Genomic DNA, 26933 nt, shown 5'->3' on the forward strand with positions numbered 1-26933 from the left:
CCATGCAGTTAATTTATTCTAATTACAATAAAATGCTTGTGCCGTGGCTATAAATGTTGGTCATGGTCCTCGGCCATCTAAATGCAAAACAGTCAGCAAATGAAAATAAACTGTCAAACCACGACATGATGCACATTTGGCAATAAATGATGAATAAAGCTAAAGCCTCACAAACACAGACTTTGATCTTATTTTACATTAATGTGAGACAGTCTATGATTTTCTAATAGTTTTCATTTTCTGAAAAGAACTAATCCTGATTACAGATTTAAAAAAGGGGGGGGATACACATTTAGTGTTTATACAGAAAACAGTGGGACACTTGAACATTATGTCACAAATTGCTAATATTTAATGTTGTCTGTACCTAATGTACAGATGTTGTGAGCAACATCCCTTTACTGTACAAAATACCAAAGTAATGCCAAATGTATCTTCCAAATTACACTGAAATTCTGAGTTGACAGACCTGTAAGTTAAAAAATTCTTCAGTTATGTCAAGGCCCTTTCCTGGAAATCCTCTTTAAGTTTAACAAGCACATGGGAAACTGTAAGAGACATCACTCATTTTGTTAACATGGCTATTTCGATGGCCATTCTAAGTTATCTGTCAGCAGAAAGCACAAAATTACTCACAAAAACGTTAAAACATAACCCGTATTAATTATTAGTCTGTTTATCCCTGGGGAGAACATTCTATGTCAGTATAAGACCATAGTCCTTACACACAAGTCCGGTGCAAAGCTGGTGCAAAGGCTCATGGTGTGTGTCATTTTATTGTGCTTTTATTTAGAATTAGATTTTATTGTATCTAATTTAATCCATATTATTACCAGGAATCATCATCATTATTCTTTGTTGTTTCGAATCTTTATTATATAGGAAAGTTAACGGTCATAGAGTACATTGAAAAGGAAGCAATATTGAAATGTATGTGTGCTTTGCTTTGCTTTAAAATGAAGAACACTTGTGTGTTTCACATTGTGAGCGCCCTGTCAAAATGGCAACAAAGGGGATCGATCTGATCCAGATCAGCATCACTCAGCCAGTCTGCCCCTGCAAGGTGGGGTTTCATGCCAGTTATGGGTCACATACACTCAAACGTAACCGGACCTCATCTGGCATGCCATACATAAGCCGTGCCATCATTGCCAGATCTCGCCCACATTCGGTTCAATTACCATGCCAGAGGTAGGCCAGAAGTGCCGGCTTGATGCCAGATCTGGCCCAGACCCCTCTGCTATGTGGACAGCTGCGTCATCCACACGTCACACGCCCTGTGTCTTTCGCTTTCGATTTTCCACTTCCTACTTTGTCGGCTTGGATCACCATCTAAAGTTTCTCCGAAGTTCCTCTTGGATGTTTTGAACACTTTCTCCTCGCCAGCGTCACCGACGGAGCCCCTGCAGTGAACCACAACCAACTCCCGTCCGATCAGCTGAGCAAACGTCTCCAAGCAGGTATCGCTGCTTTGCATGACTTCTCTCTAGACGCACGTGGTTAAATGTTAAAAAATAATGGAGGGAACCAACAGTCAGATATTAAAGACAGTTTATAAAGGGCGTATTTCGCCATTTCGATTGTTCTCTTCTCGTCTTTTCTAGACATTTCTGATGATGTGCTGATGATCAGCCTACTTCATGGGAACATTATGTAAAGTGATGGATAGACCTGTGACGCTCTCTCGTCAAGCAATCAGTTGTTAGTGCGAAGCTGCTATTGATGGCTCGATTTGTTGCAAAAATTCCAGTCTCCATGAGGCTTAAACTGTGTCCAAAATATGTTCACATGCTTGTGTGCGCTTAACATATCTGTCCGTGTTTCTATAACCTTGAACAGAACTCCAGCTGTTGCGAAACTACGTCATCTTGGTTTAATGATATGGATCGATAACGTGACAAAAAATTTGAGTGCGTCAGTAAAACTTTGATCTATACCTCTGGAGACTTGTTGCTGTCAGACTTTGGCCATGTGATTGTCATCTTGTTTTGTCAAACTTGTTTTGCATGAACTGGAACTCATAAAATTGATACACACCCACAGAAATTGCACAGTCAGCATGCCAATATGCTTATGAAATGCACAAAAATCAGCTGAACATTATATTAATGCAATGAAGTGTATATTATATGAAAGGAATATATGTCTTTAATTTGAAATTGCACAGACACTTACTGGCGGAATAAATAGGGAGCTACTGCATTCAGGAAGTAGTTCAGAAATGAATACGTTTATAAACTGCAACGACTTCATGAAAACATTTCAGAATGAAAATTTCATATATGCATACGGGAAATAATGCAAGGATAGGAAAAAAAAATGTACAACACAATGAGGCTACGTGGACAACACATGCGGCACACCAGGATGGCAGTAAGAAGAACAAAGTCAGAAAAGAAAATAGAATCCGAGAAGACTACAGACTCGCAGACAAATGTTTTGTCGGGTCAACAATCCACAGAGGTAACAGCGGAAGTTCTGTTCAAAGCTACACGTACATGCACAAAAAAGCAGAGTGCACGTTGAACATGTTTTTGGCACATCGTGTACAACATATACAATATGCAGTGACCAAACCGTTGCAGCTCCTGTGCCTAAAGGAAGTGGTGACACCCTTGCTTAATTTTCGGTCAGCACCGCATAGTCCAAGTACATTGGACTCGTTTTATTTAGTCTATGAATAGTGAATTCTTCAGCTGAAGAATGTGAAGTGAGCGCTGACGCAAAAGGGGATTGACTCTGCACAGGATGTGAAGCAGTGCAAACCACATTCAAATGATGGTGAGAGGTGGGGGCAGTGCAGACTACCAGCATTTTCCCGCTGATTCCAGCCCATATAGACATCTCAAAGAGTTTTGTGAAGAATGTGGATTAAAAAAAGAATAAAAATCTCACATTTTCGTGCAGGGGTTCTTTCAGAAGAAGTCTGTCTGTGCTTCCCATCAACAACCAGTTTGGAATGACAGAGTGAATTGAAGCATCCTGCCAGGCTTGATAAACATCTGCCAGAGACTGATGATAAGACAAAATCCTTACAGAGAGGTGAGAAGATGACCCAGGAGCTGCAGGGCTCCTTTATAGGGTTGTACGTGTGTTTGAGTGAATCACCTTCAGTGTGGTCACCATTTCTTTTGAAGGAAGACTTCTGCCCTCCTCACACTACCTCATTTATCATCAGTCACATTCAGGGCAGAGGGCAGCTCACGTGACTTCGATAAAGGGGAGATCTGGCCATTGTGCCAGCCTGTTAAAAAAAGGGTACAATATGTCACCTTTGATGTTGCAAGTGTTCATTTTGATGAGCCACTGACCGCAGGGTCGCTCTGTTTCAGTTCTGTTTAGGGAAGCATAACCTGCACACAAAGAAACAACAGATATGCGGAACATGGGGACATGGGGAAGGAGAGCTGCGGCACATTTTTAGAAATGAATAAATGTCACACAGATAGAATACACATAAGAATATTCCTTTTATTGTCATTCAGCACAAGTACTGGATATATTTAGAAAGTTTGTACAGATCACAATAAACACAGAGACTTCTATTGGGGAAATGTGCTTTTTAATATCTATCTATTACAATGGACGTAACATAGGACGGGACTTGCATTCACCTCCGATGGGTGATATTTGAAATCATTTAGCGCAGATGACCAAAGGCCCATTTTCTTTACTTACTCCTCCAAGTGCAGCAGTTTATTTAAGATTTTCTTAAAAAAAGGGGATCAAATCAGTTTTTTTTTTTGTTTTTGCCAAAGAGAATTTTATCTGTTGTGTTCCATGTTGCCGAAAACTGTGTTAGAGTCTATAATACCTGAACCTTTTGGCATAAATAAATCCCCCTAAACTACATTGAATCTGCTAGTGATGATAATGACTTGATCTTTTTTGCAGCATGACCAGTGCTTTTTTTTATTCATCTATTGAAATTACTTAAATATACTTTACAGGTACTGATGGGCTTTATTTCAGCAGGTCCTGGCAAGGGGTCGGGGACCTCAAAGATATTTGAGTCTTGCAAGTGCCCCAGACATTAATCAGCTTGTTGGGGCTAAGGCTTGTAAACAGTCATCACTGGGAAAGAAATCATAAGAAATGGAACATATCTGATGCAGTGAAGGTCAATTTGACATCTGAGAGACCAATAAACCTTCCAGAACTGCTTGTGTGATTGCTGGAAGGGTTGGTCAGTTTAAGTGTAAAAGATTCCCAGGAAGGTGTAGCTGGCTCTGGGTGTGGATGCAGGTGTTCTACTGAACAAATGAGAGCCTCTTGGAAGGGACAGAAAAAAGCCTTTCCTGTGTTCTCACCACAAAATTCGGGATTATTAGCCGAGCCTCAATAAGCTCGATGCCTTTGTTTGCTGTTTGAAATTTAAATAGAATTTTTTAGGCTGCAACGAGCAAACATTTTTTCATGAAAGGAAAACTTTGTCACTAAACCTGCTGGTGTATTGATCTTGTTTTGTACCTGTGTTGCATCCATTCCCAAAGAATAGAGGATGGCCCAGTGTATCGATCCTAAAACACTTTAAGAGGTACGCCTTGTTCTCAATCTCACCTTTTGTGCATGTTGTTAGTCGTGTTTTCCACGTTTTTTTTGCACAGGCCATCTCACCACCATCCTCATGTCATTCCATGTCATTCCTCTTGCTTCACGCTTAAAATCTGCAATTATTGTTTTGTTGACCCCATAAATCACTAAAAACACAGAATAAACAGCTGAGAGGAAGCTATAGACAGACTGCAGGAGGATATTCTCACTTCATGTGACGTACTGGAGCCTTTTCAAGCTATTCTGACTTTTAGTCACTCACACTGTAGCATAACGCCTGAGTAACTAGCCTCCTAAAGTTTCCTGGGAAAAATTCTGTGTGGTCTGCACTGCAATAGGGTAAAATAGTGTAAAATAGTGTTACTGCATGTGCAAAGGTCTGAGTGGGTCTGTAGGTTCGTTACGCAGTTTTTTTCTCTGAGTCGCGAAAATAGGAAGTGAGATTAGCTAGACCATGAGGCGAGACATCTGGCAAAACAACAGGAATTTTTATAATGATTGATTATTACCAACACTGTGACAAGATCAGGATCTACAGAAATAACAAGTCACAAACTGTAACTCTGCACTTCAGACAGGTGAGCTGTGACATTTATACACCTTTTGGAACATTTTTACCCTATTCTTAAAAGCGTTTTTCTCACCAAACTTCTGTTTTCTTCTTTTCACGCCTTGACACAAAGTCGCAGTTTGCGGTGTCTGTTGTTGTGGAACTTCTGCACGGAGCCAAACTTTCTGTTTCTAGGGCTGCTTATAGGAATCTCGTCCTTTCCTTTCTCTGTCAGACGCACAGAAATTCTCATTCGCTCCACCACAAATCCATCAAGGACTTGCTTTGAGATTGTTATCAGATTTTGAAGTTTGAATTTTGAAAGCTAAAAAAAATGGAAGAACTCACTGACAGCTTCTATGTTTCCACCTCAAACATCCCAAAACATTCCCAAAAAATCTTGATAAAATATTCTCTGTACGCAATTATTTTACCTCAGATAAATAAATGAGAGAGGGACAGTTGATACGATGCCATCACAACAGCCAAACATTTCTTCCCAGAGAAACCAGACATCTGAGTGGACTACTATTTTGTTTTGAATACAGAAAATGGATTTCCAGAAGCTTCTGCTGGAAGCAGGTAACGCTCTTAGTGGGGACGAAGTGAAAGCTTTAGCATTTCTCTGCAAAGATCTCTTGAGCCAAAACCTGAACTCGGTGGAGTCAGCGGATGTCCTTTTTTTTCATCTGATGGACCACGACCTCCTGTCATCCGAACAACCACAGCTGCTGCCCGAGCTTCTCCACATCATCCAGCGTCATCGTCTGCTGCGGCACCTCGGACTCGCCGAGCGGGAGTCTAAACCGAGAAGCATCATTTCTCCCTACAGGTGGGCTGAACACATTTAGTTTCATACCAACAACTGAAACTCACAAAATGATGCGATGTGAATAGATTGTTGGATCTTGGCGCCGTACAGAAAAGGATGGACTGCAGGTGTATGGTAAATGGCACATACGGCCAACCAACTCTCCCATCAGTTTGGTTTTTATGATTGCAAATTAAACAAATCTTTTTTCATCTCTCAACTTGAGGACTTGTGGGCAGGTACAAACAAACAACAGCAAATAGAAATGTAAATTCTCTCTTTCTTTTTTTTCTTTCTTTCCTCAATAATGATAGTGCCGATATTATTCACCAGGAAATAAATTTTAATATATATCTTTATACATGTATATGTATTTTTTGCCTCCTTAATAATTGTTATTTCTCATTTTTCACTGGCTAACAAATTTATTTGTTTGGTTTTTATTTTTAGTTAAGAGAAAAAAAAATTATCAGTGTTCCCAGGATCCGTACGATGAAGCAGGATTAGTGGTAATGATAAGATAAGTGAAATGAGTTCATGTTCAACTCTGGACTTTCAGCATCACAAAGCTGGTTCTTTTTTTTTTATCAGGGTGTATCCGCATGGCACTTATGTTTTAGACCTAACTTCTTCTGGAACAGGTAATTCTGGAAGAGAGAGATCAACACATATAAAAGCACCGCTTTCTGACCAATCAAATTCCTTAAAATGTGACAAAATAAAGAAGACATTGCTGCGTGGACAGTAAATCTCTCTCTGACTTCACACGTGTCAAATAGTTGGGGCTCAGCACCGCATCAATGTGTGCTTATGCACAACGAGCAGCTGCTGCTGAGAAAACCGTAGCTTAGCGAGATCCGTGTTGTTCGGATTAGTTCAGCGTCAGATTCACTGGTTTTGGTGAACCTTGTTCTTAGAACAGGCCCCAAAAGTCTGGTTGTTTCACAACAGTTCCAGAGTCGTTTTTGTGATGTTTAAACTATATGATGTGTTATGAATTTGATGTATTAATATTGTCCCTATAATGATGTCGATAATAAGGATAATAAGTAGCTTCACAAGCTGATTTTCTCTCATTTCAGGAAGCTGCTCTACAACCTGTCTGAGGAGATTACTGTTAAGGACTTGAGAGATATAAAATTCATGTTAAGCAAAGACCTCCCGCGTAGAAAGCTGGAGGAAAACGTTGTGAGTGCTTCTTGTTTTCTTTAAATGTAAAGCAGTGTCAGGTTAAGGTAATTATATCTGATGTTGTAATCTTGCTTAACCTTTCAGACTACACTGGAAGTGTTCCTGGAGATGGAGCGTAAGGACCTCATCAGTGACACTAATCTAAACAAACTGGAGGACATATTTGCATCCGTGCATCCTGCGTTGAAAGAAAAGATCAAACATTATAAAGAACAGCAGGGTAAGCCACCTGTAGCACCAAACATAAGCATAAATAGCTCGGAACTTTAAAGATCGCAGAGTAACTGTTGTAGGGTTAGCTTAACTATTTTATGTCACCGCTATTAATGATAAGAATCGCTTCTTGTATTTATTTTTTTTTTGGAAATGGTTGGGTGAGCTTCATGGTAAAAGTTCCAAAATTTGAAAAAGTAATCATGCAACATGTTCTCACTTTTTGGATTACATACTTCAAATGAGTGGTAGACATAGCTCAGGCAGGTTTACTTCCTCAAACTTATATGAAGATACAGTACAGCATCTTAAAGTGTGCTTCAGCAAATGGTAGAGCAGGATATTTAAGGTTTAAGAACTCACTATGACCAAGGAAGAAGAATTAAAAAACGTGTGAGTGAGGACATCTGCTTACGAAACATTGGGACGACTTCACTTCGACTTATGGTTTATCGATTTAAGGACTTACTTTCTCCTAAAATGATCATTCCCTCAACAGGAGCTGTGGAGCGTTTGCTCCTTGAAGATCCTGTAATAGTTCTTCCCTCATGTTGTGCATAATTCAAGATGTGGTTTTGATGATAGCTGAATAAACCGTCTGCAAATCTCTTCATAGTTTTATTTTTTCTTTTCCTTTTTTCCATCCTACATCCCACCAACCCCACTGTTCAAGAAGCGAGTCGACCGAGGTCTTCGTCTGTTCCCTCTACCTCAACCCAGGTACATGCCGTGTGGTTGCTTTGAGTCCGTCTGTGCAACAGAGGAAGATTTCCACTGAGAAGTGAACACCGCGTATCTGTAGGATACTTTACCCCAAACTGTCCAATGTCTTTTTATTCTATTTCTTTTCAGTTCTCGACACCTTATCCGTTACCGAGGACCTGCTCCTTTGACACAGAAGGTGAGGTCACTTGCATCTGCTGTGAATTACGAGGGGACGTGCCATGTGTAGTTTGGAAATGTTGCTCCTTAGGATTTCTTAGTAATTGTTTCCAAAGAAAAATTAAGATAACTTTGGTGATTATACGTCATAGTGAATATTTTTCTCTTTTTGATTATGAGATATAGTATAAACAGAGTGACAGCAAAAGCTAATTGATATGTTTTTTAAGACTTGTGTTTTACATTTTTCTCTTTTCTGAAGATTTGCAGGAATCACTTCCGGTAAGAAACGATCAGGAGTCTCTTATGTGACATTAAATCAAATGCGGTTTAAATTTCTGCCTTTAATGGTTCTTTTTTTATTTTTCTTACATCCCACGCAGTCCACAAATTCTTCCAACGCCTCTCTCGGTGAGTTTTTATTATTCTGCCTCAAAAAACGTTTTATAAGAGCGATGCAGTGAATTTATTCATTTTAAGCCTGTTCAATGCTCTCCTAGACTTCCAAAAATTTGGAGGTATATGTGGTTCAGCGACACATCGAGGGAACATTTTAGGTACTGAAACAAGCATCATTAAGAGCTCCTTATCTTTTTACATCAGCCTTTTGTCAATTATTGTCAGGTGTCAATTCACACGTTGCAGCATTTTAATGTCTCTTCTCACCTAAAATTGACTTTTGTTCCACATAATAGTCAAAAAAGACATTTGCACAATGGAAAGAATGCCGTCTCAGGAAAACAAGGCTTCCGCAGAGACAAATACGGAGGTGTGGGATTTTTTTATTTATTTTTTTGGTCTTCTTAGTTATACAAGTATAAAAGGGCAAATCTTGATAACTGCGTAGTTACGAAGTGTTACGAAGTTCAACATCCTGATTTGCCTTTATTGTTTTATTTTCTGTAGACTTTGGGAATGTATCCCATGACTTCAGCGAAGAGAGGTGTCTGTGTGATAGTGAACAATCACAGCTTCACTAAATCCACTGTGAGTCTCAATAACCGCGAGGGAACCATGGCTGATGAAAGTAAGCTGAGGAATCTTGGAAGTTTCCCAGCTCTGCCCTGCATGTGGATGTACTGTTCATGTGTTTTTTTCTTTTTTATCTATTTGCCTTCTTTCCAGAAAGTCTGCAGGAGGTCTTCCAGTGGCTTGACTTTGAAGTACAGATACACAGAGACTGTGACAGTAAGAAGATCCTGTCTGTGCTACATCAGCTCAGTAGAAAAGACCATAGTCACATGGACTGCCTGGTATGCTGTGTTCTCAGCCATGGCAAGGAAGGGAAGGTGTATGGTGTGGACGGCAACACTGTTGAGATCATGAAGCTGATGGACCCCTTTGATGGACAAAAGTGCCTCTCTTTAGTAGAAAAGCCAAAGCTGTTCTTCATCCAGGCCTGTCAGGGCAACAAAGAGCAGAAACCTGTGGAGACTGACAGCCCTGTACAGAGTGATGCTAGAGCAGTCAAATATTCCATCCCATCTGGAGCAGATTTCCTGCTGGGAATGGCCACTGTTCCTTATCATGTCTCCTACAGAGATAGGAAGAGTGGCACTTGGTATATCCAGTCATTGTGCCGAAACCTTGTCCAGATGGTTCCCAGGTTAGTGAAGTTATTTCTGTATTAAAGATGAACACAATGTCCACAATGGCACATGTATTTTCAAATCTAAATCCAACCTGAAATTGTAGAGAACAAAAGTAATGCACTAATCAAGGTTAACATGTTAAAGTCAACATTTTATATCTATCTATTTTTCTATTTATGTTTGAACATTTTGCCTACCGATATTAATTACCTATGTGTTCTATGATTAGATATGAGAATAATTGATTAAGAACAATTTGTGTTTCATGCCACCATCTCACAGCATCTCTTGTCTTCCCAGAGAGTTTGACCTTGTATCAATCCTGACAAAAGTGAATGCAGATGTTAGCAAGAAGACCGATTACAGCGGTGAGAGAAAACAGATGCCTCAACCATGCTTCACGCTCCGCGAGAAAGTGGTCTTCCCGATTCCCAAAAAGCCACCTCCGAGTCTGTTGGACTGACGACATCGGTCTTTGTTTGATCGACTTGTATAAGAAATACGTGTAAATCTTAGGTTTTAGGATATTTTTAGATTAGGTACTTTATGAGGTACTTTACACAATGAGTTTTAGTCAGTTGATTTTATAAACAAATGATGCACTTTGGTCAAAGAGTAAATACAGCTCTAAGTGTTTTCTCGTTTTGTGCCTGTATTCTTTGATGGTTTACAACATTTGTTTGACTGTTACTGTAGCCAATTAAATGATTGTCTGCGTGTGATCTTCAGACTGTAAAAAATGGAAATGCTGCTGTTTTCTATCTACAGATCTTTATGGGAACTGGTTATTTTTATTTTTTTTATTTTGACGCCTGTGCATTCAATGTAATAGCTGGAGTGAGAGTTTCCACTGCAGATTTCCTCCTTGGAGCTGCTGGAGGTTGAGGAAAAAGCATGAGCTTTAGGTATTTAGTCCTACCTCGATCACCTCCAGCTGATGCTTTACACACTAGAATGTGGGTCCTGGTACATTGTTATAGCATTTGCTGAAGAAACGGATGCATTCACATCTCAGCAAATGAAAATGTTCTGTACTGAAGAGTTTCATCCACCTCCATCTTTCTTTGCTGACATGTTTGAGTTTAATTTTTTTTTTAAAGATGATATTAAGACGGTTTTGAAGCAGTTTTGAACATTTCATACATGCCACATACATGCTCTTTATTATTTTCTGACTAACCATGTTGTAAGTAATAGGATTTATCTACAAAGCCTATTTTATTAGATTAAGTTTAACAGAGTGCATTTTAGATTTAACAGACATTTTTGCAGGTTTGAATTAAAAAAATCTGTTAAAAGTCACATCCATAAAAAAAACCCATTCAAATTAATTAAGCTCTGCATTTGGCACGTTGGCTACTGATGAAAATTATCATAAAATAAAGGATTCAAATCGTTTACATTTCATGTGTATCAAATAAATAAATCCTTTTTGAAAAAAAAAAAAACTACTCTGGTGTAGCATCGTTTTTGGATCTATTGTTTTCCCACTGCCGCGCTTGCTTCCGCGGGGTACACGCGCACCTCAGTGCGCATACTCCTCAACATTACACCCACAAGCACAGGAGGAAAATCAGTTACCGACACCACCGCCAGCAGGCGGCGCTGGACGTCTGGACCCGACGTTGACTGAAGTTGATTGACCCGGATGTTGATATGGCAATATCCCCGGCGAGGCTGCAAATGTGAGTTCACGTTCACATTCGAGAAAAAAAGTAAATAGATAGATGCCCCGAAAAATAAACCAGACTGGCGTTTTACATTTGATGGCGTTTTAATGTTTGCAGTAAAGCAGCAGGTTTAAACTGTGAACATGTCTCAAGAGGGATGTCAGACACCAGCAGTGAAAACTACCGCCGACACAGGGTTAGTGGTTTCATTATCACTAACTAACGCGCTCAGTATCAGCGAACCACTCACAGGAACTTATTAATGGCGTTTAAAAATCCTCTGCTTGGGTTTGAAAAGCTTTAGTCTATGAATGCAGTTAACATGAACGCTTTAACACGCACGTTTATCATAGCCGGCTGCTTGATGTGGTCAACGGAGCCGATTAGCTCACAGCATAACATGAGCCGCAGCTAACACCATTTATTTTCTGTTTGTTTAGTTATATTTTGATGCTTAATGCTACAAACGACTCTGTGCCTCGACTTTAAAGTGAATACTCACTTTAAATGTTCGTAATAATTCACTAAACCCACCACATGTTCATGCCGCGTATAAATCTCAGTTGAGTAGCAAACAGCAGATTGGGGGCAAGCCTTTGCTACTGCTGCGACATTTTTTTTTAGATGTTTAGTTTAAGAATGAATAATTTACTCGGTAAAATGTTAGAAAATACTAGCTTTCCTCTCAACTTCAGATATTTAAGAATAATTCTGACCTCCAGACTGCAGTTAATGCAGTTTGTTAGGACTCATTACATGATTGGCTGATTTAGTCTTTTTCTTTTTAATACTTCAGTGTTAAAAATTGTTTTTAATACTTCAGCTTTCAGTGTTTGACTTGATTCAAGTTTCTGATGAGGAACTACCAGCACAGTATGTGGCCTCCACTGAGAGCAGAGAAGTGAGCGTGGACAAGGATTTCCTTAAAGAGAGAAAGAGGGAGCTTTTGTTTGAGTTTTTCTGTCTCTCGGGACAGTAAAAGGTATCACCAAACCCCCTTTGTTCATTTTGCACCAACCCTCTGAACCTCAGTCAGGTTTATAGTTTGTGTTCAGGTCTCTGGTCATTTTTGAGTCTGCAGCTTTAGGTGACAGCATTGCCTTTAAAGGTGCTTGTAAAGTTTTATCTCGCTCCATTGTCTTGATGGTGGACTTAACACTTTTACTACAACTTTACTAAGTTGTAGTAAGTTGTTCATCTGGCTTTTTTTTTTTAATTTAAAGGTGCCATTTTTATCAAACTATTTCAGTGTTTTTTTGTCCTTGTTGAACGCACAAGCTTGAATGAACAGGAATCGCCGTGGAGCAGCCCTGGGAAGACTCCTATTCAAATCCTCCATGAATATGGCATCAAAAGTGGCAACCTCCCCGTGTACGTGATGGAGAGGACTGAGGGGGAGGCTCATCAGCCCAGCTTCGTCTTCAGCGTGACCATCGGAGACGTCATCTGCACAGGTATGATACACTCCCAAAGCCTGTTGTTTCAGCTGAAAATCACACCCCGTCACTTCAGAAATCACCGTCCAGCCTGCCACATGGTTGTCATTTTTGTAATTTGCTGCCATGTACTCCTTTATGCGCCTTATATCCTCCGTGTGACTGGTTTTCTGGACCAAAGTATCTCACTTCAGGCATTGAACAGTGCGTTTACAGGGAAGAAGATGAGACGAGTTTGCAAAGATCTCAGTGTTGTGATGAGAAGTGATCCATTCTCCATATTTTGTGTAAATTTGCTTAAAAAAGCCTATTTAGGCCCAAAACCTGGCAACCAGGGACAAAAAATGAGCAGGTTTTTTTCTCCATTTTTGTTCTTTTTAGCCTTCCTTGCAACCTTGGTGGTTAACCTTTTACTTTACAGAATAAACTACGTCTGTGGATCTATGATTGTGATGTCTTTGACTGTATTTTGTTTCAGGTCAAGGACCCAGTAAGAAAGCTGCTAAACACCAGGCTGCAGAAGCCGCGTTGAATACTCTGAACATAGAAGCTGGAACCGAGTGAGTGGATTCTGATAAGGAAAATGATTCTTTCAATTGTTATTTCAAAGGTAAAAAAAAAATGCTGCTTACAGGTTCTCACAGGCGTGAATATTGCTTTTCTTAGACTGTGAGAAGCCTCAGTTAAACCCTTGCAGGAGTTGTAGAGCTTCAGTCGTTAGTCTGATCAAAGCTTTTCACGTTGACCTTTTCTAGACCCAACTAAGGATAATCCTCAGAAACGATAGGTGTGTTGTAGCCACGTACATCTGTGACGTGTAGCTGCGGTGCTCTGATGTGCTCTGATGTTGGCGCCCAACAGGAATGTTCCTGGAAAGTCTGACAGTAATGGTGTTCCAGCAGACACGAACAACCATCCCAACTCTGTGGGCTTACTGCAGGTGTGTCACCCGAGGCTTCGCTCTTTGTACTTTTGTTTGTTTTTGTTTTTGTGTGTGTGTTCTGTTCAGTGTATTACTTTTGCATATTTTCAGATAAAAAGAAATGGGAAGGAGGTATCATATAAAATGGGGGTCAGCTTGTTGGCGCTTTGGCTTGACCTCAGTCTTGGTCGAGTGATGCAAATTTTGAAAGCTTTGCGAATCCAGTGACGTAACAAGAGTTTGTCTGAACGATCAGCAGCCACGGACTCCTCTAAGCAGTTTCCAGGCATTCTGAAAATGTCATGTAAACGAAGCCTTCAAAGCAGAAAAATGCTTTAAGAGGCAGAAATAGCAAAGCGCTTTGAACTCGCTGTTCCCTCTTCCTGTAGCGCTGTTAACAGGGACGGTTAGGCCAAGTTGAGGTCTGGAAGACCAAGAAAACCTTTGTTAGGACTACTCATCCTGTAGAAGTGCCAGAAAGTAAATTGCAGCTCATGTATGAGTGGAAAAGGAGCAAAGGGAGACTTATGAGACTCCTCAGTGTTCAGCTGTTCATCAACACCAGCATAAGTTTGACCTTTTTCATGCATTTGTCTATTGACATAAAAATCTTGAGGCGTATTTATGGAACTTATGCTGCAGTAGTATGTTTTGTATGATTTGCACATCTTTTTTTAATTTGATACCGCTCTTTTTCTTCATCTTGGTTCTTTATTTTCGCTGCAGGAGTTGGCCTTGCAGAGAGGATGGCGTCGTCCCGAATACACAGTTTTACAGGAGGCCGGTCCGCCCCACAGGAGAGAGTTCACAGTTACTTGTAGGATGGAGTCGCTGTCCGAGAAAGGTGCGAATGCGTTTCCGAGTTCAGTGATTTGAACGCCTTTCGTCAGTCGTCTCGTTCTAACTCTTCATTTCGTTGTCGCAGCCGAAGGAAATTCAAAAAAAGCCGCAAAAAAGGCAGCTGCAGAGAAGTTGGTGGCGAAGCTCCAGAGTTTGTCGGGCTGTTCGGAAATCACATGGGTGCGTGGAATTTTACTTTTACCCCAGAGACTGCTGCTGCATTTTCTTTAAAGCTCCACAAATGATCTGCATTTTCTCTGCTCCTCCTGCAGACTCCAAAAGCCAACGTGCGATTCGAGAACATCAGGAACTCCACGGCAGAGAAGATATCTCTGCTAAGGAGAAACCCCCTGAGCATTCCGAACACGGATTACATTCAGATGATGTTGGAGCTCTCCCACGAGCAAGGCTTTGAGGTCACGTACTTTGATATTGGTAAGACGTCTGTGTATGTCTGTGTGGGTCTAACAGGGTTATTTGCTCCGTAACCTCCTTAATATGCCGTCTTTGGCTGATTTGGAGCCTAAAAGTAACTGACGTAATTAAGAAGTCATTCACAAATGGTTGCAGATAGAACTGACTTCATGCAGCACATGAGTCAAACGTTTTTTTCAATCCACTGTTTTTGATAAACGTCCCGATTAGCATTGATTAAAAACAACAGTGCTGCACGCCTTAGTGAGCAGGAGCGTCTCTGCAGCCTGAACACTTAACCGTTAGCTTTGTTTTTCTTCCAACGATCTACCAAGAGAGTTCATCTGTGTACTTTTCAAATTTTTTTAATTTATTTTGGTTGCCACTGACTGCGCTGCTTGTGACATCATCAGCTCAGTTGTTGCCAGGCGACAAACACAATGCCCCCGGATCGCCTCGGGAGAGTTCTGCCACACCTCTCGCTTTGCTACAGTTCCACCTTCTTTACTTATCATCAGTGATTGACACCGCAACAGTAAAAATCCCCTTTTGGGATTGAATAAGAACAATACTACATTTCCAGCACGAGACCCCATTGACTCGGTCCACTTATCTAAACCTGCTGGAAGTCTGTCAATCAGTTCAAGTCCAGTGAGTTGGGGATGATGTGCAATGACTTTTTGTAACGCAAAATCGCTTTCCAGAAGGTTTTTTTTTTTTTGTCCAGGACTAGTTTTCTTCTACATGGGCATCCAGTGCTCTCTGTCACAGTTGCAGGTTGTCAAACAAGGCCGACCATCCTAAACCGATGAGCAGACATTAAGAGCTATCGGAGGTCAACAATCCCTCATTTGTGCATGTAATGTGTCTGCTGAAAGGCCAATAAACGTTTAAGCGTTCTTACACTGAAATGCAACACTTTTCTACAGAAATTGTTCGCTTTGCTTGTTGCAGCCGTGCCGCAGCTACAAGAGCGCGAGCGATGATCGAATTACAAACGTTGTCTTGTATATATCGTAAAGCCCTCTGAAATCCAGCTTTACCGGGCGGGATTTGCCAACAGCAGTGAATGTACTCTGTGGTGCCAGTGCTCCCTAAATGTGACATTGCGTGTGTCCCTGTTTGGCAGATGAGCTGACAGTGAACGGTCAGTACCAGTGCCTGGCAGAACTGTCCACCTCTCCCGTGACCGTGTGCCACGGCACAGGCATCTCCTGCAGCAACGCACACAACGACGCAGCGCACAGCGCGCTCCAGTACATCAAGATCATGGCCAGCAAATAAACATCCCCGGCGCCCGCAGCCCACTCTGTCTCACACACACACACGTTATCAGCCGATGACCCGCCACCACGAGGTCTTTCTGCAATATGAGCTCAAGACGTATTTTTGTAATCCTGATTGTTACAGCCCCAACCATGCAGCTGAATCTGAATTTACGAGGAGACGCGTGTAGGACTCAAGTATTTGTATTATATTTTTAAGCAGCTTCAGATGACTGTGTGTTTGACTTTAAAACGTATACCATAAGAGTGAGCATTACAAAGCACTTGTTTGTTGTTGTTTTTATATTTTTAGATGCAGCTTTAGCTGTTAGTGCTTTAAATCTGTTTTTCCATTATTGCTTTTGTGAAAATACTTTTTAGTCAGTCTCCAGATGACTTAATGACATTTTATTATTATTATTTTTTAAACCCACATAGTTTTTAACTGTGATTTAGAGAGACATTATTTTATCTTTAAGGACAGCATGCAGTTGTATCCTAAACAAACTATAATTTATTTATGTTACTGCTTGCACTTCCTTCTGCCAAAAGTCTTCAGTACAACTCTGCTGTGTTCATCTGGCTGAATGAAAATAGACTGCGTGTTACGTAATATTTCCGACTGGTCCACGAAGAAGCGGAACGTGATGAATTTAACAGATTAATGACACGTTTTCTCTGCTGGAAGAACTGAACCTGGTGTGGGAATGATGGCAGCAGCAGCAGCAGCAACATGTGTATGAATGAAGAAAATAAACTCAATTATCACATTAATGGTTGCTGGCGTCTGTTGATGGTCGCACAAAAGGCTGGAATGAGGGAACAGATTGCTGCGTCTCCCTCGAGATGAGTCAAAGATCTCCCGAGGGAGCCGATCACATGCCGTCATGTTAGTACAATGACACGGAGTTCTGACTCTGAGGTGTGATGAAACCCCGTCTGGTGAACAAAAACAATGTTTTCATTCGGTCTGTAAATCGTTCATAATCCATGGAGTCAAACGGGGGTCTTGGTGGGTTTTGAAGTGGTTACTGAGGAAAACGCTGGGGTTGGCATGGATCCTGTCTGAGGATTGATGCGGGACACACCCGGGACAGGTCACCCCTCCAAGCACGCGTGCACGCTCATAAACGTGCACGGCGGCAATCTTTCCTTTTCAAACGCACAAACCACACCGACGCCTTCGTTTGAGTTTTGCAGTTTTATTAGAACAAGCACTATGTAGCAGCAGTGTACAGTGTTCATGGAAAGATATGTACTTTGTTAAAATTGCACTTTAGAAGGTACCCTTTAGGAAATAGATCTAAAAGAAACTGAGCTGACATAGTGCTTCATGATACATGTCAGTCCAAAGGAAAGTCTCCAATTGCAAAAAGAAAATCCCCCCCTTTTTTTTTTTCCCCTTCTTTTTTTGTGGTAAGGCATCACAAACATTCATTGGCAAGCTAAGTTGTCTAGACATGCAGGTGGAACAATGGAAGAAGAGAGCTTGGGGTTGTTGGGTTTTTTTTTGTTGTTTTCCCCCCCCCCCTCCACTACATTCTGACTCTATGATACAAACACTACGCAAAGCACTGCCCTGACCTCGGCACGCGACTGCTGTGATTCAGTCACTGATGTGGGTGGCAAAAAGAAATCAGCTTTTTGCAGGAGTGCCCCCCCCTCCAATCATCTGGATGTTCAATATTTATAGCGATCGCAAAAGATTTACCAGGTAACAGAGCAGCGCAGAACATCTCCAAACGTCGCAAGCATGTCACGGTCGGTTTGAAACCCAACTCGTCTGCTGTCAAAGGAAACCTCCCGTAACATGTTCTGTCCACGGTTCGATCCGAGTGCACATCATCATCTGTAGGCAGGTGGGAGAGTGTGCAGAGTTGGACTTGGCATACCTTCTTCTTGGCATGGGATGCCCATCGGTTGTGTGTTTGTGAGGCATTGAGAAATGCATTTAAGGCACAGCAAGTGAAACTGACGCTGACGGGTTGTAGCGTTGACTGTGTGATCCGGGAATATTAAAACTACGCACAAGTATTTCTGGGAATTAAAGAGGGAAAAGAAAAAAAAAGAAGGGATATCTATGCAAAGCACTACTACCTTTTTTTGGTTCGTAATCTAAGGTACCATGAGAACAGTGCAGGCGCAGGATGGATTTGCTTCACACACGTTTAAACGTCCTCCTTCTGCAGTCCAGAAAAACAGGGAATCCATTTAAAGGTGCACTTTCAGTGTGTTTGACTACAGGGGTTGCGGTTGGTCGAAGATATTTTGCCTTACTTGGTAAAACAAAAAAAAAAGGGGGAGGGGACCTAGTTAAATATTAAAGCTTATTATCTGCTTTGCAATAATAATAATAATAAAAAAAACAACAACAAACTTCTAACGACTTACCCGGTGCTTTGTAGAAGCCCGTCGACATAGCAGTAAGTTCTCTGGGGAATCAGACGCATCGGTGCTTGAACATGAGAGTTTGGTTTAAACATCTTAAACGCTTCGAGACAAAAAAGAAAAGAAGAAGAAGCTGAATTTGTTCTTAACGTCTCAGGCCTCGTGCCTTTTCACAGGACGGCCTGCAGGTGTCTCTGGTGTTTTATGATGGACTGAGTCATGGAGCGCTGAAACATTTTCCTCAGCAATTAATCAGAACACAAAGTCCAGGATTGTATGATTGATTAATAATGTAGGTTATTTATCAAGACAAATACCAAACCAATCGGGATGTAGATTTAAAATCTCTTTGGGCTTCAGTTAACTGCGAAAGGACTTTGTAAATTTTTCCTACTTTTCAAATAGAGCATCATGCAGCTCTGTGGCTGCGGCAGGACGCACTGTTGGTAAATATTCTGACTGGAAATGTTAACACGACCTAGAAAGCTCTCTTCGTGCAGTTAAAAAAAAAAAAAAAAAAAGTCTCGGTCTCTACAACGTTTGTTCTGACATTCTATCATTTCACTGAGAGCGATTCACATTCAGGAGAGAAGATGCTTCACCTGACTAAATATGGAGGGAGCGTGAACGGGTTTATGTAACCACGTGATGCAGAAGAGTTGGTTTCATGTAAAAATCCCACAGGCGAGGGAGGATGAGGCCACCCCACTATTTACACTCCACCATGTCAGATCGCAGTTCACCTAAAACCACGGCGACTCATTATGAACGCCATCTTTGGGCACCGCGCTTCCTCTGCTGTTAACTTGAAATGAGTCGTTTCCCAGGAGAGAGTACTGCTATCTCACAGATTCAACAGTATTAAAAAGCAAAAATAAATAAAAATCTGCCAATTCACATAATTCTCTTTCATTAAAGTCCAAGATATTTTATAAAAATACCTCTTTTTTTTTTTCTTCTTCTTTTTCTACAGTAATTGATGATATAGTAAATATGCCAGTGAAAGCTGCTCTCTAAACATGCACAGTATCCTAGGTAATCAAAATGTCTACTCTATAGACTAGTCTATCCAAACTGCTGTTGGAAATCAAATGGCTTCAACTAAAAGGCGCCTAATCCTGTGAGCTGTATGGGTGTCTTTTTAAGGCAAGGACAAACTCGGAGGTCAAAAGAGCTGAGGAAAGATCTAATGGAGTGGTAATATTGTTGCCCTGACAACCCAGCTTCGACAAGCACGATGAAGGTGATCCTACGGCATGTTTCCATGGACGGATAACCATGTGGCAGCGCCTCAGAACCTCGACGGGCTCACCGGGCATCGGGCCACCTGCAGTCGCTCCTATCCATGCACACAGATGTTTCTAAGGTGTTTTTTTCGCCTCGTAGTGCATAGGTAACAGCCTTCCTGTCTGTGGCGGCGGACACAGGGAGATCAGTGTGCTACCACAGGCTCACTGTTGGCTCCATGTTGATGAAGCCGGGGTTTTTCCGGAGCTCCCAGTACGTGTTGTTGGAGACCCATCTCTCCCTGTGATTGCCGTCCACCACTTTCCTGGAAGAAGACACGGGGGACAGCTGTAAGTGATCAAAGCAATGAGGAGAAAACGTCGGCCTGTCACAGATCGATAGGATACTTTGTCGTTTATTTATTGAGTAAAATCTGATGCTCATGCAGAAATTTAAGACTCTTAAAACTCGGAAAGTTGGAAACAGAAACAGAGAATATTTACATATATACATATTTACATCTACAGAGATTCAGACCTCAAAATCCTGTAGATTTTCACACAAACTTGAGACCAATATTTATGCACCACTATAAGTATCTATGTGGACATACTCTGTCCACATGTAGCTATTAATTCTGGTGTTCCTGCTGTCTTCTGTTTTCATTTTCACCCATAGAAGACTTGAGTATTCCTAAGTGGTAAATTCTCTTACACGCGATGTTCAATCTAGGTTCAAGAGATCCCCATCTCTTCTTGAAATGCGAAGACTTGTGTCACCACAGGTTCTCGCGGTGTGTGACGACAGCTGCTGCATCGTTTTTCACAGGCCATTGTCGATGTGGTAAAATCCGTAAAGTCGTACAAACTGTTTGCTGCTCTTTTCACTGAAAAGCTGCTGGTAGAATATGATGAAGCACTGACACGTAAACAGATGATCGTGAATAACAGAGTGAGAGGAAATCCGCCACAAAGCGCTGGGACCGCTTCACTGTGAGATTTATAAACTCGACTTAGCATCACGTGAGGCTTCGGCAAACAAAAAACCTGTAACTCAGACGTGACATTGTGAACACACGTCTGTTTCGTGTGACTGACTTGTGCCTTCATTTCAGCAGCTGTCTGATCAGTTCTGTAACTAAGCACCCAGCGTGGCCGGCTGCCAGATGTGGGAGTGAATCGGTCTGATCAACTGTTACTAACATAGCAGCGCTGATTATCTCACTTCTCTCAGAGTGCTTTGATCGGCTTATTTATTCATGCTACTGTAAATGATAAGTCATCACGGCTGGTCAGAGTGTTTTATTGATGCGTTCGAGACCGAGTATCACAGGGGAGGCACTATCACCACTTTTCAGAGGCAGGATAATTATTCTAAATTGCAGCTAATTAAATAAATATTAATGGCTGGATGAAAAGAGGTGAATAAATGTTGACACGTGTTCCTCCGTAACTTTGAGAAAAGAGCTGTAGGCAGTAGGAGGCAATCGGGATCTTAATTTCCTACTTGTAGCGGAGGAACAGCTGAAAAAACGAACCGACAAGAAGAAGGCACCCCACATAAGGTCAGTATGTCTGCGGGTCGCTCTGTCCTTACTTGAAGAAGAGCGGCTCGTGTTTGATGTCGTTCTCCTCGTTCCACTTCCTCCTGACCCTCTGTGCGTCTTCAATGCGCTGCTTCTCCGATGACGCCATCTCCAAGTTCCCTTCTTCCAGGTGCCTGTGCCAGCAGAACAACACGTGGTAAGATATTCCCACAAAGACCCGTGACAGCCAAGCATCACGGGGATCATTTCATTTCATCATTTCAATTCTTAGCATTAGCAGCAGAGTGAGGCAGCTGGAGAAAGAACGCACAGCGTGAGCGCGTCGGTACCTTTGATCGGGCCTGAATCGGGCATCTGTACGCGGCAAGACGTCTTTCAACTCAGGGCAAAGCTCGTTCAGTTCGATGGCGAATCTGGTGAAGCCGTAGTACAGCTCATAGTCTGTGGGCATGGAGCCTGACAAGAAAAGGCAACAAACCCCAAGTGGCCATTCATACGGTTAGTTTTAGAGACATGCAGCTGTGAGTGTGGGTGATGAGCCGATGCCTACCTGGCCTCCAGATGCATTTGGCAGACGGTGGGACACCGCAGTAAAGGCCCTCGTGCCATTTTCCAAAAAGCCTGTGGATCACTTTCCCCTCTTGGTCCATCACAAATCCTTGAACCTCGTTTACATTCGAGCTCCAATAGTTTCCCTGCAACACATGCAGTTTCCTTACAATGCGATCACATTAAAGCTGTCACCCTGTTTGAATCACACATCGACAAAAATCCAACCGTTTCTTACCTTAACAAAAGTTAGTTTGCAAAGGCAAGCGCTGCTCTTTGTGTTTCTTATGGTGATTTCCCCGTAGTGTTCGATCCACCGTCGTCCGCTGAGGATGTTGTGCACACAGGTGGTGACTTTGTTCCATTCATAGTGATCTCCAAACCTAGAAAGGCAAAGACAACAGCTGACATTGTGACATGACATTAAGCTTGGTAAGCGTGACGAACCCAGTGACACTTCGGCTTCACTACACCAAGCACCATTCGTTAAGTTACCTGGGAATCGTGAGATTTACAGATCCAATTGGTAAAATCTCCATTGATTTCCCCCAGAATTTGTTTTTCCATCGAACATCTGAAAAGCAAAACGTCAGAAAATGAAAAAGAATTCATCGAACATTAAAACAAAACCATTTTTCTTGTTTATGTCATAAAAATTTGCAGCTGGAAATCAAGTCTAGCTGGCTCATATCCGCTAAGCTGTAGCTCTCATGAGGAAAGTCTCTTAGTAATTAGACAGAAAACCTACCTTGCCAGAAGGTGAAGTTCTTAGACTCGCAGTGGCAGGCGGAGATGGGAGGGTGGTGACTCACCTTGGAGAAAAGATCAAATGAAAACAGTCTGGTAGCTGTTGCTTAGATCACACATCACACAAAACCTACTTTTGACAACAGGTTAGGTCTTAAGATTTATTTTTTTCTTTTCCAACCTTTGAGCCACTGACTAAAGAAAATGTGAAACATGAGTCTGGGCTTTTTAGATAAACCGTGACAAGGTCTTACAAGATAAATCTGAAGAGTTGCAAAACGTGTGGCAGAAACTAAAAGCAGCGACAAAACAGACTCCAGGCTTCATGCCACATTAGGTTACCTTTATCTTTTGTAGATGTCTCTTTAATCTTCGCTTCTCTATTAAATGACTCCATAACAGTGAGACATATTGACAGCCGGTGAACATAGCCTAATTAGATGGTGCTGCTAGATATTTGTTTTTTTTTCTGAAAATAGCATCTGGTCCAACAAAACACACATCTCGTCATCTTCGGCACTGAGAGCTACTACTCTTATCAACCATCTCCGCATGGGCTTACCTGCTCTGAGAAAAAACAGAAGCCCTTGTCTTCCCGAATACATTCGTAAGTCTCTCCAAGCAGCGGGTTGAATGGCTTACTTCCTGCTCTGTAGTAAGTGGATGAGTAGCCTGAGATGGCAAAAGCAGCGACGAGGACCTGTCACAGAGGCAAGACGAAACAAACAGGAGGGGGATTAACTGGCTCATTGTAACAGCTTTAAACATAAGTATTCACAGAGCGCTATCAGCGGCACAGAAGATATCAAGATAGAGGGATCCAAGGTCGACAGCTGCACTGAAGCGAATCAACACCTCACAGACATGCCTTCCAGTAAGACACTATTTAGGTTGATGTGTGACTTGCAATGTGGGTTCATCAGTGAGCAAATACACAGTAAGAAGGACACAAAAACACTTTTGTTAGAGCCAAGAAAACAAGAATCTGTTGTAAAAGCTGCAGTAAAAGGGTCGCCATGGCCTACCCTCATAAACATTTGATTGGACACGATCCTTGTAGATTTCAGCTAATTTACCATGCGCTCAAAGGGATCCTCGGTCTCAGCAGCCTTGTCCAGCAGCTCGCTGTACTCCAGCTCCTCACACATACGCTGCAGGGTGTTGAGGGGCTCGTTCAGCTCCACAGGCATGGACACCTTGGACAGGTCCTTGCCGATGTTGTTCCTCAAAATGTTCCATAGGTTGATGTTGCTGGTGTCAGGACAGGGTGCCGGCAGACAGATACGCCGGCCGTTACGGAAGGCGCTGCCAGCAAAGTCTCCGTTGGCCACTGAAAGGAAGACCCAGCAGATTTACTACAGGCAGCTGTTGTAATGTTACCTGTTATAAACACCGCTGTTCCAAGGAACATACTCTTGAAAATATAATCATTGTCTCTTTAAAATCCAGGTCAATATCTTCAATTCCATCAAAAGTCCAAGTACAGGAAAGCTGTAACTCGTTAACTGGTTGATTGACTGTCATTTTTTGTGAAACAAATTGTAGTAAAAGATTCATCTTCAATGTTTCAAGAAAAAAAAAAGGCATTTCTCCCAATTCTAGCTCTGAAACGAACAGCTTTTATTTGTCTGGTGTGCCAGGAAGCCCAATGAGCAGAACTAGAAATATCTGTTCTACGGCTGTTCTTTATGATTAAACAAGACATTTTCAGACGTCCCACTTATACTTGATAAAAGGGCCACAGCCAAAAAGAACGTGTCAGAGCTTAAAAGTTTTATCAGATAAATCAACTAAAGAGTCAAGATAAGAAAAATCAAGTAAAATCGGGTATGAAACGAGATGAAAAGGTCGAAATAAAGTGAAAAATTGAGCCACAAGGCGCCCCTAAAAGTAATTGTTCAGTCTTACTTATTATATTATTATTATTATTATACTTATTGGTAGAAGTCTGGTCTGGATTATGTTCTGTAAGTGTGGTATTACTTGATCTATCTCGAAAACTTCCAGCTTTAGTGACGCTGATTATTTTCACAATCTTCCGATACTTTATGGTCTACTTTCTATCTCTGTGTTGTATGTGACAGAGATGAAGATGGAAGATCCCTTCCCGCCTTCACAGACTTCTTTCATAAAGCCTAAAAGAAGCCCTCGGCACAGAGCAACACTGCAAAGTCAACTGCCTCTGCAACGCTGATAAATGACTTTTCCAGTACAAGCGTGTCTTTGAGAGCGCTTGTGACGTGATAGAGGAAGAGTGGCTGCTGCACTGAGTGAAATCCCCTGCTTTTTTTTCTGTTTTAAAGCAGCGAATGGATGGACGTTCCTGTGCAGAATTGGACCTACTTTGTCTGGAGACGTTATCAGTCACACTGGCGTTGTCTTCGGATATGTTATCGCTCACATCGCTGACATATGACTCATCATCCGAGCCCTGTGAGGGATACAGGTACGGAGAAGAGTGAGTCAGAGCAGCGGAGTACATCACCAACTGATCAGAACAGGAGACAAACCAAGTCTCACACACAGCCATTGCATATCGCCAGTGGCTAACAAACTGCAGCAGTCATCCGCTATCTGTCCCACTGCAGCAACAGTGGCACGAGACACTGCAGCATTTTCATACTTTATATATAGAAATGCAATGAGGCCACTGATACCATCAGGGAGGAGCACACTGTAGCTGCTTTCTGCAAAAGCCTCTCTGACAATCTGCTGCTGGTGAAGGTTTAGTCAGCGGCGTAAAACAGATTCAAACAGAGCTGGCATCAGAGCTACGGGGTGGGGAACTGATGACACTCCTTGGAGAATTATCCATCAACGCGGCTCAGTGCATGTCTGGGGAGCTGCAACGCTTCACAGCATGAAGGAGATCTTACGCAGTAAATGTGGAGCAGGATGTTCACAGCATTAAATGAGGGGAGCTTGAAAAACCGCCTTTATTACGGAGTTTGAAGCCAGAAGATGATGAGCAAGAGACAAATGATTCAAAGACCCAGCAGAGGGACAAGGCCTTGGAGAAGATTCAAAAGGAGCTCTCCCCCCACATGTGTGTCTGTTTAAGATTCTGTTCTATGCTATGTGTTAACTAGCATAGTTAACTGCTGACTTACACAGCGCCATCTTTCTGTGGCTTTTCAACAGCTAATTCAACCCACCCCTTGATTCACTTCCTTTACAACCGACACGTCACAGTCCAAAAAGCCATATTCTCTTTAAGCCCCGTGTTGTACCTCATTCTCTGACGAGCTGGCTGACAGAAGCACTTCCTGCGCATCAAAGAACTCAGAGACAGACTCTGACATGGAGAGTCGGCTTTCATTAGAGGCCTGCTGAGTCAGAGGGATCCCCATCTGTTCCACGGCCTGTAGGCAAACACAGCATTTGTTCAGTTTCTCGTTACGACGACTGCTTTCAGAACCAAAATGGACCCGGGGAAAAACAGAAGCAGAAACGACACCAGAGGACGGCACAGAGCTCATAATCCAACACGAGTATCGTTGCTAAAGGGCAAGCTCGGATGCATTTCAAATTAGTCATTTTTTCCCATTAACATGGATGTCAGGTTTTGCATAGCATAATGATCCTTTAAGTTCACCTGCCAGGGTGGACCGGAAAAACTATCAATCTTTAAGAACAGGAATCAATAATGTAACCGACAAATGCAGGAAGGGAACGCTGCAAGTACTTCTCCTGCCGTGGAAGATGTAGTTTTATCAATATCAGCATGAGAAATTAGCTCTGTCACAGGCAGACTGTGACCTACCTCATCAGGCGTTGCGATGATGTTCACACTGACAACTTGTTCAGTCAGGACCGATTCAGAGTGGATGCGGTTGAGGCGAGTTCGAAGCTCTGCATTTTGGGACAGGGCCTGATGGACAAATAAAATAAAATGCAAGGATTAATACTTTCTTCTTGACCCACTCCACCCTATCATTAGTAGAGGCCTGCTACGCTTGTTGGTGCGCTTATATGGAGGCCTAAGGAACTAATGTTTAAGCTAACTGTGTTATTTTTTGTAGAGATCACGTTACTCATTCTGGTTTACTCTCACTGCTCGGCTCCTTATTCATTCTATGAATTGTTTACAATAATAATAAAAAAAAAAAAAAAAGAAGTAGCACCACTGTGTCCAC

General features: G+C 41.9%; 3 protein-coding genes across 5 annotated transcripts in view; 2 read left to right on the forward strand and 1 right to left on the reverse strand.

The window, feature by feature from the left end:
- Window positions 1-1352: 1352 nt before the first annotated feature.
- Window positions 1353-11104, forward strand: casp10 (caspase 10, apoptosis-related cysteine peptidase). The gene is made up of 13 exons (XM_072396807.1): window positions 1353-1460; window positions 5653-5936; window positions 6998-7103; window positions 7191-7353; window positions 7936-8039; window positions 8172-8220; window positions 8464-8483; window positions 8585-8612; window positions 8702-8758; window positions 8897-8970; window positions 9108-9228; window positions 9327-9807; window positions 10094-11104. The coding sequence occupies exons 2-13, from the start codon at window positions 5656-5658 to the stop codon at window positions 10254-10256; spliced, it is 1647 nt and encodes a 548-aa protein (XP_072252908.1). The 5' UTR covers window positions 1353-1460; window positions 5653-5655; the 3' UTR covers window positions 10257-11104.
- Window positions 11105-11443: 339 nt separating this feature from the next.
- Window positions 11444-17114, forward strand: prkra (protein kinase, interferon-inducible double stranded RNA dependent activator). Its single transcript, XM_072397008.1, has 8 exons — window positions 11444-11659; window positions 12742-12917; window positions 13378-13459; window positions 13761-13839; window positions 14548-14665; window positions 14747-14841; window positions 14934-15096; window positions 16205-17114. Exons 1-8 carry the CDS (start codon window positions 11607-11609, stop codon window positions 16357-16359), a joined length of 921 nt encoding a protein of 306 aa, XP_072253109.1. The 5' UTR covers window positions 11444-11606; the 3' UTR covers window positions 16360-17114.
- Window positions 17115-17526: 412 nt separating this feature from the next.
- Window positions 17527-26933, reverse strand: part of osbpl6 (oxysterol binding protein-like 6) — a 32434-nt gene continuing 23027 nt past the window's right edge. For 2 of the 3 annotated variants that reach the window (XM_072397010.1, XM_072397009.1), the window contains 12 exons: window positions 26561-26668; window positions 26028-26159; window positions 25141-25228; window positions 23874-24127; window positions 23360-23497; window positions 22799-22862; window positions 22546-22624; window positions 22289-22433; window positions 22052-22196; window positions 21831-21957; window positions 21552-21674; window positions 17527-20280 (listed from right to left, as the gene is read on the reverse strand). In XM_072397010.1, coding sequence (XP_072253111.1) covers window positions 20169-20280; window positions 21552-21674; window positions 21831-21957; window positions 22052-22196; window positions 22289-22433; window positions 22546-22624; window positions 22799-22862; window positions 23360-23497; window positions 23874-24127; window positions 25141-25228; window positions 26028-26159; window positions 26561-26668 — 1515 coding nt within the window. In that variant the 3' untranslated portion in view covers window positions 17527-20168. Of the gene's footprint in view, window positions 20281-21547; window positions 21675-21830; window positions 21958-22051; window positions 22197-22288; window positions 22434-22545; window positions 22625-22798; window positions 22863-23359; window positions 23498-23873; window positions 24128-25140; window positions 25229-26027; window positions 26160-26560; window positions 26669-26933 lie in introns of those variants that run through there. The other variant, XM_072397011.1, reaches the window with a different exon arrangement.

Source organism: Leuresthes tenuis, unplaced genomic scaffold, assembly GCF_036924035.1.
Source record: "Leuresthes tenuis unplaced genomic scaffold, fLeuTen1.0.hap1 SCAF_12, whole genome shotgun sequence".
NCBI classification, from domain to species: Eukaryota; Metazoa; Chordata; class Actinopteri; order Atheriniformes; family Atherinopsidae; genus Leuresthes; species Leuresthes tenuis.

What these genes read in the sequence shown, in the direction of transcription:
- casp10 (XM_072396807.1), top strand. Translation starts at nt 5,656, where the DNA reads ATGGATTTCCAGAAGCTTCTGCTGGAAGCAGGTAACGCTCTTAGTGGG. An exon ending in CCGCAGAGACAAATACGGAG is followed by an intron (nt 8,971 to 9,107) that starts GTGTGGGATTTT and finishes TATTTTCTGTAG; the next exon opens with ACTTTGGGAATGTATCCCAT. An exon ending in GGGAACCATGGCTGATGAAA is followed by an intron (nt 9,229 to 9,326) that starts GTAAGCTGAGGA and finishes CCTTCTTTCCAG; the next exon opens with AAAGTCTGCAGGAGGTCTTC.
- prkra (XM_072397008.1), top strand. Translation starts at nt 11,607, where the DNA reads ATGTCTCAAGAGGGATGTCAGACACCAGCAGTGAAAACTACCGCCGAC. An exon ending in AACATAGAAGCTGGAACCGA is followed by an intron (nt 13,460 to 13,760) that starts GTGAGTGGATTC and finishes GGCGCCCAACAG; the next exon opens with GAATGTTCCTGGAAAGTCTG. An exon ending in GGAGTCGCTGTCCGAGAAAG is followed by an intron (nt 14,666 to 14,746) that starts GTGCGAATGCGT and finishes TCGTTGTCGCAG; the next exon opens with CCGAAGGAAATTCAAAAAAA.